Source organism: Oncorhynchus gorbuscha, linkage group LG15 (genome assembly GCF_021184085.1).
Source record: "Oncorhynchus gorbuscha isolate QuinsamMale2020 ecotype Even-year linkage group LG15, OgorEven_v1.0, whole genome shotgun sequence".
NCBI lineage: Eukaryota > Metazoa > Chordata > Actinopteri > Salmoniformes > Salmonidae > Oncorhynchus > Oncorhynchus gorbuscha.
In genome coordinates this window covers 31,972,050-31,984,733 of record NC_060187.1, presented here as the reverse complement: position 1 = coordinate 31,984,733, position 12,684 = coordinate 31,972,050, and the positions used below count along the sequence as shown (strand labels likewise).

Below are 12,684 nucleotides of genomic sequence, written 5' to 3'. Positions count from 1 at the left end.
GGCACATACAGTTGAAATCGGAAGATTATATACACTTAGGTTGGAGTCATTAAAACTCATTTTCAACCACTCCGCAAGCCTCTTGTTAGCAAACTATAGTTTTGGCAAGTCGGTTAGGACATCTACTTTGTGCATGACACAAGTAATTTTTCCAACAATTGTTTACAGACAGATTATTTCACTGATTCGCAATTCCAGTGGGTCAGGGGATAAAGATCGTACTTTTTGGAGAAATGTCCTCTGGTCTGATGAAACAAAAATAGAACTGTTTGGCAATAATGACCATCATTATGTTTGGAGGAAAAAGGGGGAGGCTTGCAAGCCGAAGAACACCATCCCAACTGTGAAACACGGAGGTAGCAGGATCATGTTGTGAGGGTGCTTTGCTGCAGGAGGGACTGGTGCACTTCACAAAATAGATGGGAAGGAATCATGAGGAAGGAAAAGCTTGTTCACAAATGGGTCATCTAAATTGACAATGACCCCAAGCATACTTCCAAAGTTGTTGCAAAATGGCTTAAGGACAACAAAGTCAAGGTATTGGAGTGGCCATCACAAAGCCCTGACCTCAATCCCATAGAAAATTTGTGGGCAGAACTGAAAAAACATGTGTGAGCAAGGAGGCCTACATACCTGACTGAGTTACACCAGCTCTGTCAGGAGGAATGGGCCAAAATTCACCCAATTTATTGTGGGAAGCTTGTGGAAGGCTACCCAAAACGTTTGACCTAAATTCAACAATTTAAAGGCAATGCTACCAAATCCTAATTGAGTGTATGTAAACTTCTGACCCACTGGGCATGTGATGAAAGAAATAAAAGCTGAAATAAATAATTCTCTCTGCTATTATTCTGACATTTCACATTCTTAAAATAAAGTGGTGTTCCTCATTGACCTAAGATAGGGAATTTTTACTCGGATTAAATGTCAGGAATTGTGAAAAACTGAGTTTAAATGTAGTTGGCTAAGGTGGATGTAAACTTCCGACTTCAACTGTATCCCTGAAAATAATGTAATGTTCAGTAAAGCCTGAAAAGGAAGATGTACGACTATCAATATACGCAGTGTGAGAAGACAAATGTCTGAGTAGAGTGTTAATCATGTATCTCAAAGGTTAGACACGACAGGTCATTTAAGGGGGAATGAGACCAGATGAGATGGAGTCTACAGAGAAAGTGAACCGGAGTAAACCAATCAATTTGAATTATCTGCTCCTTGCTGTGTTTTAATCCAATCTTTAATTTGGGCTGTGGTGCGGTAATTAATGCAGAGGAGAGAATAGCTATAGCCAGACCACCCTCCACTCACCTGGCTGGGATTATCTGACAAGTCTAACATCTCCACTCACAACCATCTACACACACATCACGACACACAGCCAGAGAGGAGGGGTGAGTGGAGGGGTGAGGAGGGGGTCAAGGGCAGTGTGGATGAGGAGACATTATCAGAGGACACGGCATCACAGAAATGAGCCACCTAACATCTGATCACTATAACACTGTTACTCTCTGCCCTGTGGATATGAGAAAATCATAAAAGCGTATTTCACTGATCTTCGATGCCAGAGAGCATATTTCAAGCCTCATCAGAAAGATCCAGAGTTTCCCGCTGAGTGATTACTCTGAATCCTGCTGTAGGCCAAACACAACACTGTTATGTTTAATACCTTAAAGGCCATGACCGGTTCAAATGACCACAGAGCACCAGTTTGGCTCAGGGGATGACTTTCCAGTGGCGAGGAGGCCTATTTTCAAAAATGGCCGCGGGAGGCTCCAGACTACATTTCTGGTGTTCTACTAACGTTGGTCTGCTGGATCTTCCAATGGGGCACAGAGGGAAGGAGGCAAGGAACATTTCATGTTAAGAGTGTGGTTTTAGCCATATGTGGAGTGTGTTATAGCACAAGCCTGTCATATTAGGCAGTAGCAGATGGGCTCTGCTCACTGTTTGCCACAACTCCCACCGAAGGGGGCTCCCCTGCCTGTTCGGGCGGCGCTCGGCAGTCGTCGTCGTCGGTCTACTAGCCGCCACCGATCCCTTTTTCCTTTTCTGCTCGTTTGGTCTTATTGGTTGCACCTGTCTCTTATTTTGTTTCTTGATTTATGTCTATTTAAGCCTGTTAGGCCCGCCTATGTTTGTGCGGGATTGTTCCTCTGTTCGTTTGTGGATGTGCATTTGTATTCTATTTTTTCCAGACTGTTTGGGTCCTGTGTTTGGGCCGGTCAGTGTTATGCGCCTAGTGTTTTGGCGTGACCTTTTGTACCAGAACAAAATACGGTTGTCCGAACCCTCTGCTCTCTGCTCCTGACTCCAAACCTACTACTCCTAGAAGACAAAACCCACTACTCATAGGAGACCAAACCCACTACTCCTAGGAGACGTGACACTGTTACAATACATACTTTGATTCTTTTGATTCTAGTACTGTACATACATTAGAGCCAATATACATTTTTACTGACCATAATAGAGTGCTGGTTATATGCTCTGGTTATTCTGAAAATAACTCATAGGACTTATTCATTGGACCTATAGTGTGCTACAAATTAATTCTGAGTTACAAGCCTTTTGTTAAATATGCCAAAATGAGCTCCACAGCCCCAGTCTGACACCCCTCTCTCACCACCTCATCCCTCTCTCCTCTCCTTCTTTTCCTCTCCTCCTTTCAGCAGACGGCTGGGCCTCATTCAGCACTGTGAGCCTGCACCCATTAATAAGGAAACGCAGAGAAACATGTACAATTCTGTAAGAGCCTTGCCACACTTTGTACTTTTGCACTTTGGAATGGATGAATATTTCATCTGTGATCGTATGTGTGTATTTCTATTTGATTTGGAGCAGAAGGTAACCAGCGTTTCCCCCCCCTGTTTTTAACAGGCAGTGCTGTTACGAACATAAACTGTCTCTGTCCTCCATACCTCAGCCTTTCAAGAGAATCCCTTACCCCTTTTAGGTATTGTATTGTAAATCAAAGGCCACTCTGCAAATAACCTGCAGTAACCTTTCCATTGACCACTGCAATAATTTGCTCCAGGAGTCGAGACAGTTCATTCCTTTCCTTGTTTGTAAAAGGTAAACTGCAATCTTGTGTGTTATTTTAGTGGACGACACCAAGAGCCCTAAAGCTATGCCTCCGCAAAATCGGATTATTCCATGGACAGTGTTTTTTGTGCTTGGCATCAGAACTGAGAAGATGTGCCACGATATTTGCCTCAGAAATGTATTCAACTCCCTCCAGGAAATTAACAACAGATAACCATCCATCCGATAAAGTCTAATACATATAAAATAGTCGATTAAACACGCCAGTAACATCGACAAACATTCAATATATATATTTTTTTAAATCTATTTTATGAACTAGGCTAGTGCAAGTGCAACACAACTGTCTTTTTGAGGCAGCAGCCATAAACAGGGTGTCAAAACAGGAGAATGTAATACAGAATGTAATACAGCATGTAATACAGAATGTAATACAGAATGTAATGCAGCATGTAATACAGAATGCAATACAGCATGTAATACAGAATGCAATACAGAATGCAATACAGAATGCAATGCAGAATGTAATACAGAATGTAATACAACATGTAATACAGAATGCAATACAGAATGCAATACAGAATGCAATACAGAATGCAATGCAGAATGTAATACAGAATGTAATACAGCAGTAGTAGTCCTATAGTGTCTCAGTGGCCAAGGTACTCACCCACTCAGAACCACAATGAAGTCCATGACGTTCCAGCCGTTCCGCAAGTAGGATCCTTTATGGAATACAAATCCCAACGCCACAACCTTAATCCCAGCTTCAAAGCAGAACATCCCAATGAAGTAAGGCTCTGTCTTTTCCTGTGAATTAAAAACGGACACATCAGACAAATAGAGCACAAAATGACAATGTTAAGATGAAAGGTCACAGAACAGAGGCTTATACAATAACAGCATTGTGTGTGTGAACATATTTATCACACTTTAGAAAAAACACTGAAATCTGTGTAAAAGGAGATGCATATACTATAACCCTATTGAATATAGGTACTACATAACAAACAATAATATTCTAATCATTGCTGTTTGCCCTTGCCAAGAGCCTCTCTCTAACCCGTACACATGCTCAGGAAAGGATTAATGACACTTTCTCTCAGCGGGTAGGTAAGCACTCTCATGCGCTCAGATGCACTTAGCATGATAATATAGAAGAGGGCTGTGGCTCTAATAGCTATAGAATGAGAACCAATTAATCCAGTTAGTTTCTTACTCTACTGGAGGAAGCTGTAAAACACAACTGTAAAACTAACGAGCTACAAACAAGCTAGAGGTGATAACTGTGACTTGCCAAAACACCCATATAAAAACAGGCTATATTTAAGCAATAAGGCCCAAGGGGTGTGTGTTATATTGGCCATATACCACAAACCCCAGAGGTGCCTTATAGCTATTATCAACTGGTTACCAACATAAATAAAACAGTAAACAAGTATTTTTACATCATACCAATGACATATTGTCAAATATACACACGCCTGAAAGCTATTTCAGCAAATCACCATCCAGGACCCAAACTACCCGGTTTATAATAAATGTTATAGTAGTACACAGTTATTTGTACTCTTCTGTGTTGGGCATTCACAGACAGTAGTTTGGTGGTTTAATGGGTATACTGAAATCAGAATTCATGAATAAACAATGCAGCAACACCGCACAGTAACTCAGAAATATTACATTTACATTTAAGTCATTTAGCAGACGCTCTTATCATATGGGACATGCCTTCCACAAAATACTAATTTCTAAGCTAACAATGTACTATAAAGAAATAAAACAAGATTTTGTGTTCTCGTTTTGCTGCAACTATCCACTTAATCTTTGGAGAACATTTCAGGTTTTAAATAAATATCAAGCTTCATGAAGAAGACATTTTGAAGTAATTCGTGTTTTTTAAACAAGACTCCTTAAGGTTAGAGAATCCCACTGATAATAACTGAATAAAGACACAGTGCATTAGTAGATGGTTGACTCACCAGTCTCTTGGACATGGGAGTCTTGTCCTCTCCAGGCAGGTGCTGCTCCAAAGCCAGTACGATACAGTTGGCGATGATGGTGGCTAAGATCATGTACTCAAACGGAGTGAAGCAACAAGTTAAGGAAGAATCCTTTGTCACAATATACCTCACATAAATACTGTTCTTCTATCTAATTTCAAAATCACAGTTTTCCAAATACAGTAACCTGTGATATTCAAAAACATAATGCATTATTTCAGTCCCACCATGAGAGAGATATATCATAGAGTGCTGAGGCCTAATAATCCCCATACAGAATGACAAGGATGACAGAATCATCAGCCCTATCTAAAACACCACCCTCCTAAGACATCTGATGACAATCCCTCTCATTGATTGAATGTCAGGATGTATCTATTCTTCTGACTTCTCCATTGTCAGGCACACCAGTGTGAATCTAGCCTGCTGCTGAGCACCTGGCAGAGTGCTGCTGCCTCCTCCTCTCCTCCATACAGCTGGCTGGCACACAGAGGCCCTGGCTGTCAGCTCCTCACAATGCCCGGAGGCTGTCCAACCAGCCAGCCAGCCAGCCAGCCAGCCAGCCAGCCAGCCAGCCAGCCAGCCAGCCAGCCAGCCAGCCAGCCATGGAGAGGGGCATGAGACTGCTGTGCACAATAGCTGGGGACAGGCCATAACCCTGAAAGCTGTAGGAGAGCTGGAGGAGAGGCGAGTATAGGCACACTGGGGATGTGTGGGAAGATCAGGAGTCTGATCCTACAAATAAGGGCACTTTACTACAAGCGTACAACTTGTACCAAGGGACCCCTAGTGGTTGGAGGTTTAAATGGAGCACATAGATGACGCCAAGGATGTGTATTTCTCAAATGTTGTGCGTGGGCACTGGATTTATTTTGGCTGTTTGGAGAAAAGAGGTAGAGAACGAGGGAGCCTAAATCTCCTCAGTGGAGAGAGAGGGGAAGAGAGGGAGGAAGAGAAAGAGATCAATGCAAACAGAGCTGGCAGCTGGAGCTGCTGCCTGGAGGGTCACACAGGGACGCCCCTCATCGTCTGAGCATTGAAGAACTAAATAAACAGAAGCTCCCATACCGTCACACCTTTACCATTCTGCTGGGTTTAAATACTTCCTGGCCTGCTCTAATGGGAGCACTGAACAAACTATATTCAACCAGGACTTATAGAAAACTGTGCTACTGTAGCTATTACTGTCTCACAAAATGGGACCCAAACTCCCATGGCTCTCTCTGTTATGGGCACTCCTCCACAACCACACCCTACCTCCATCCCCTCAAACACAAGAGCACTGACACTGCACTCAGAGAGAGGGGAGGAGAGAAGAGAGAGATAGAGAGAGAGGTATCCACGGCAACAGGCTCCTCTCGGCCAAAAGTCAGCGCTCACATTTAATGGGCGTCAGTCAGAGCGACGGCCCACATGTTGCAACCACCCTCCTGACAATCCAACCCTGCCTTATTCATTTCATTTGCGTTTAAAATCTCTTCTCCACTCAGAGTCACACACAATATATTAAATACATACACAAAGCCATGTGTTTTTATATCATCCAATGAGAGAAGTGTGATTTCTCCAGGGACAGGTGTATCTACAGTATCATCTTATAATCAGCCTATATTGAGGAGGCATGGGGCTGCGGAGAAACCTCAAGGTTTCATCTCAATATGTATAATTCAGTTTTATCATTCACGAACTGTCTTCTGAGGAAACTGTGTCATTTATCCACGAAGGGACTTTGTAATGAGGGCTCGTGGGGACGTGTGAGTCATATTGACAAGTTTGCACTGGCTCCCGCTTCTCAAACAGGTTAAAAATAGCAGTGGAGATGGAATGTGATACAGGGTGCATCTGTGTTTTTAGACTGGATTCAAACCTTATTACACATATGGAGGAAAATAACCAATCACCTCTGGGTTACTGAAGAGGGGAACATGATTTTAAACAAACATGAGAAAATGCCAAATAGTGCTTGTAGATGGATTATAATAGTAAACAAAGACATTGAAACACAACAGGTGGCCTTTTAAGTACCTTTCTGATTTAAAGTATATTACCATTATCTTATGAATGTAAAGGTTACTGGATTGATGGAAGGCAACTTGTTGAGGGAATTAGATCTAGAATAGCAAGGCTGTCTTAAGAAATTTGTAAATATAATTTTGAATGATCGCAATAAAATGATGCATAGATCAACCAAGAACACAGGAACCAAGAGAAAAGGCAAATATAATGACGTGCCAATGCCAGATCAATTGTGATTTGCCAGTCTTGCTGCTGTCAGTGAATGTGACGCTAAAGGTGGGGTGTGTCTACAGAGGGTGGTATCAGCTCCACGCCCCTCAGACCTCCTCTGCAATGGGCAGGATCAATTATTAAAGGAGTATCTACACCCCGGGGCACTTCCCGTAGCAGCCTCCCAGTGGGCATCAGGCAGGGTGAGCAGCTGCTCGTCCTCCCCAGGCCACCTGCACCAGAGTGGGCCACATTTCATTAGGCCTGCCTGGCTCCTCCACCCAGTCCCTGCCAGCCTCCACATCGACCCTGACACAACCCTGCTGCTCCTGCATCAAGCCAGTTACGGAAGCCTGGAAATAAACCCCTCATCAATCACTGGTTTTAATTGAGCACTCAAAAATAAAGAACTGCTTATGCCATGGAGCATGTTGTTCTGCACACAGCCATGACCTTCTGATAAGTCATGCAGAGAGAGAGTGTGTGTGTGTGTGTGTGTGTGTGTGTGTGTGTGTGTGTGTGTGTGTGTGTGTGTGTGTGTGTGTGTGTGTGTGTGTGTGTGTGTGTGTGTGTGTGTGTGTGTGTGTGTGTGTGTGTGTGTGTGTGTGTGTGTGTGTGTGTGTGTGTGTGTGTGTGTGTGTGTGTGTGTGTGTGTGTGAACAAGTGAGGATGTCTTACAAGGTTCATGTTGGATATTTGCCAGGGCTCTCTAAATGCTGAATCTAAAGCTCACCAACATCAGCCTGTGCTGTGCCACATCATGATAGGAAACTACTCTGAATGAGATCCTCAGTTACAGTTCTAATCACTTTATACCACATGATACAGCAGACTGATCAGATGTCATTAGATGTAATGGTTGTTAATTAAATTGGCAAAGTCAATTAGATAATATGAGACACTCCCCACACAATGCCACATTAACCTTGGGTTAGTTTCTGCAATTTCCACCCAAGAAAACAGCAAGATAGCCACAAACTGCAGAGAACCAGTCAGGAACTGCATAAACAACGATATGCTTGCAGTCACAATAATATATGGATGGAACTCCTCCGCATGTTGGCTACCCTCACCACATACTACAATCTCATTTGATATGTTCAATAGGTAAACAGTGGGTTCGATGTTGAATTAATAATGGGAAATCAGACCACAAATATGAACTCCCATGAAAATGATAGCGTAAGGACTATTTTGCTATAATAGTCTATCAAAAAGCCATTCAGCAAGGCAGCACAATAACAACACAACTGGGACACCTGTTGTAGTGTAGATTAACAGTATCTGACCAACAGAAGGGCATTGTTTTGCCTCCTTTTCACTAAGAAATTGGTTTGGTTCGGTGTTTTGCAAAGTCATTTCCAGGCTATTAGTGACCGTCTCTGCTTTCCATCCCTCCATCTCTCGTTCCCTCCATCTTCCCATCCCTCCATCTTTCCATCTCTCCATCTCTCGTTCCTTCCATCTCTCCATTTTTCCATCCCTCCATCCCTCCATCTTCCCATCTCTCCATCTCTCGTTCCCTCCATCTCTCAATTTTTCCATCCCTCCATCTTCCCATCTCTCCATCTCTCGTTCCCTCCATCTCTCAATTTTTCCATCCCTCCATCTTCCCATCTCTCCATCTCTCCATCCCTCCATCGCCTCTCCTCAGTGACATGTGGTAATGTGGTGATATTCCTCAAATATACAGCCAGTGATCATCACGTTCAACAACACCTGCATCTTGTTGACAGAAAGTGCTGCATGGAGCAGAATGGAGGTCTACGTGTGTAATTCACTTTCCACTGAGTGACATGTGAGTCACGCTCTCCCACTGAGAGACAAAGGCAAAGACAACCATGCATGTTAAGCCTTACATACTCTACAGCAGTCTTCCAATGATAACACATCTTATTTTGTTCATGCATTTTGAACATCATACACCCCTTAAAATCTGATGCAAATCCTCTATGATATTTTGAAAAATGCTTAGACTATATTACATTATTTTCATAGTCAAATCAACCATTGTAAATAACCTTAGAATAGTGGAAAATGGTGACATTAAATGATATTCAAGAGTGCCTTCGGATATTGATCCAATTTAGGTAAATCAATTTATCTCAACACAGTGAATTAACCATAAAATGATGGACAGACCAGAGGTAGAGGGGTGGTAATGAAGCCCATCAGCTATAATGCAAAGGTAAAGGTAGAATTGCAAGGAATCTGAAATCCACTGATAATAAAGATCTATACCCAGAGCTGTATTGCTATAAGAATTACGACTGAGTAAAACACTGTCAACTAACAAGACTTCAGTCTCAAACACTTCATCATGGTTTATGCTCATTCCTGGCAGTCAATTACAGTGCCAGACCTATCCTGCATCCTCCTGCCTGCCTCTACGACAGCCTGTCCTGTCGTGCTCCATCATGCTAATTCACCACCAGGAGACTGAGGCTTGAATCCCAACAGGTTAACAAGGGCTGTGTTAGTAGCACCACAAAGAAGGGGCCACTGACAGTGTTATACTGTTGTCTGTGCTCTGCCCAGACACATCTCTTGACTCTGACTCATCACATGCATTTCCATTTGGTTGTGTCCTTTTATTCCGTTGGGGATATCAATACCTGTAGGACTTTTGATCAATGACACACAGCAGAACCCTGAAGTCTACTCCTGTGGAAATCATTCAGCATCATGAACAGCAACTTTACTCAGTGGGAAGTTATCATGGTTTAAAATATGTCTGCCTTAACCTTGAGTGGATTGTGAGTGGTCAGTGAAGTGGACCTGTTAGGTGTTACATTTTGGAACTTCATTTGTAAAAAGATTGTACTATAGGTAAAATATTTGTATTCACCTAATTCTGAGTGGAATTATAATAAGTTTAACAACCACTGCTGGTGCTGTCCATGGTGCTGAATTCTACTGTCCACGGTATTCATTATTATAAAAGTAACGTTAACATAATAGATAGACAGTTCAATATAGTTAAGAACTTTTGTTCGAATGTGTGTGTGTGTGTGTGTGTGTGTGTGTGTGTGTGTGTGTGTGTGTGTGTGTGTGTGTGTGTGTGTGTGTGTGTGTGTGTGTGTGTGTGTGTGTGTGTGTGTGTGTGTGTGTGTGTGTGTGTGTGTGTGTGTGTGTGTTTACACTTAAACACAAAGGATATGGCCACTCTATGACCTTCTTTGCGTACTTCCGAACAATGTTGTCCTCTCCGAAAATGAAGAGTGATCTATTTACGGTGAAACAGTTCTGTCTGACAGGGATGGGGTTGTACAGGGCCATGGTGCGGGCTCTCTGCGCCTTGGTCTGTTTGAAGGCTGGGGACACTCCACCACCTGTAGACAGAGCCGGTCCCTCCCGGGTCCTGTTGCGCTCAGAGCCCCCATCCCCAGAGCCCAACAAGCCGGGGACGTCGTCTCCGAACCGGGCCATTCTGCGAGGAGTAAGGAAAACAGAATAGAGGGGAAAGGGTTAGCCCCTGGGAAGCAGGGCGGGGTAGGTTACAGCAACAGATCTGACAGAAGAAATACTTGTTTTAGTCCATCATAATGTTCTTAGCCAAGGCAACAAGTGATGATCAATATTAATATCCCCATGTCGAGTTGTTCACAAATAAATATTCCTCCGTTTTGAAGTTAGAATTCAAGCCTTGACTTCTTTGACCGTGGGCTATAGCACTTCTTGTGAATAAAAGTCGACGCACGTCTACATCGAGTGGGTAGGTTATAAAGCAACACAACAATTGTCCGCATAAAATTCAAACCCAATAAGCAAAAATAAAAAATATATATAATTCGAGACTCAAAATGTCAAATTCTAACTTAAATCTGTTCACTAAAACAAATGTTTAATAAAATCAATCCAGATCCCACTGGAAGTGTTCTCAGCACAAAACCGCCGTAAGTCACGTCTCCCGAAGGTTTGTCCTCATGAGAGAGAAGAACAAGAGCATTTTGTATGGGTCCATGGATACACCGACATCCCTGTCCTCACTCTCTCATTTTCTCTTGCCCATCTGTCATAAACATATTCCCACTGCAAAAAAATAAGCACCGAGCAAACTTTTTGCATTTTCTAAAATCTTGCTTCGCTTTTCGTTGCCACAAGGACCCCACCACTTCTCAAATAGTAGATGGCGTGCGATGATGCGCAACAAGCTAAACTGGAAGTCACACAGGTACAAGGTACAGGCACCATGTCCGCGCAGTTTTTTTAGAGGGTTTCTCCGCAATGAGGTGTCAACTGGTTATGCAAAGCACGAGGCTCTAGGGCTAGGCTACACTACTCACAGAAAATGCGTCTCTCTACTATATGCTTTTGACTTATTTTTGCCTTTTATCTCCAGCCCATACATTTCAAATAGGCTATGTGTCTCAAATTCAATACCATGAGAATAAAACAATATTTATAATAGCCATGATATTAATTCAAAAGTTTATTAATATTTTTTTATATATTAGCTGCCCTTATATAAGGCCTTCAAAGCCTAGAAAGGGTATTTAATGCAAGTTACATTCATGCATAGCCTATATATTTAATGTAAATATTATTCAGGTAAAACTTTCATAATGTGGAAGTCAACGCACCAAAATGTAGAGCAAACACCTGCTAGAAATTCATTACAGGGGAGGCGTGATATATTTTTCGAGTAGGTTCTCCACTATGAGACAGTCTGCGCGAAGATGAAAGGTAATTGCTGGGTAAAAGTCACTGTTTCAGGACATGATCTCCTAGTGAGTGGGAGTATTGCTGCTGTATTTTCTGAACGGGAAACGGATGTGTGGAGTGTGCACACGTGAGGGGAGGCTGCTAGCATATCTAACAGAAACCATGGCAGATCCAAAACGAAATAATCCATCAACTATTTCATTTATATTTTGATGTGTGGAGCAAACAGGCAGTCTTATTTCAAACAAGCATTGAAACTCATTGAGAGCTAAGAAAAAAACCTTAAAATATTTCACACTGAGAAGGGAAATTAAGCTAAAACTTTCTAGACTAACCCACAGAAACCCGCGTGCAAGGACTTGGAAATCATTATGCATGGCCTTATAATATCGTCAACGGCGAGATTAAAATGATGATGATGTGGGGCGAAAGGTAAGAGGCTAATAAGCATATTTTGCAGAGTTAAACTAGCACAGTTTGGCCAATAGGCTCCCGTTTAATGAATTATTATGGCGAGGGCAGTGATCCAGTAACAGACCCAGTATTGTCTCATATCAAGGTCATTAAAAAGACAGCTGCAGAGCATGGAGGGCAGAAATAGAACACATGGGAAATCATGCTTGATTTTGTCCAAGGTAAAGAGTGTCATTGTGAAGCTACATTTATGTTTTTTTAAAGCCAAAATCCACAAGGAGAATGGAAAATCTATCTGTTGTCCATCAAATATGTAGTGCAAATACATTGAGTG

At 42.4% G+C, this 12,684-nt stretch overlaps 1 protein-coding gene across 7 annotated transcripts in view; it reads right to left on the bottom strand.

Moving 5' to 3' along the window:
- Window positions 1–11,463, bottom strand: part of LOC123996936 (voltage-dependent R-type calcium channel subunit alpha-1E) — a 118,494-nt gene extending 107,031 nt beyond the window's left edge. For all 7 annotated transcript variants that reach the window (XM_046300799.1, XM_046300798.1, XM_046300802.1 and 4 more), the window contains exons 1-3: window positions 10,432–11,463; window positions 5,025–5,130; window positions 3,713–3,852 (exon numbers count right to left, since the gene is read on the bottom strand). In XM_046300799.1, coding sequence (XP_046156755.1) covers window positions 3,713–3,852; window positions 5,025–5,130; window positions 10,432–10,700 — 515 coding nt within the window. In that variant the 5' untranslated portion in view covers window positions 10,701–11,463. The remainder of the gene's footprint in view (window positions 1–3,712; window positions 3,853–5,024; window positions 5,131–10,431) is intronic.
- Between the last annotated feature and the right edge of the window lie 1,221 nt (window positions 11,464–12,684).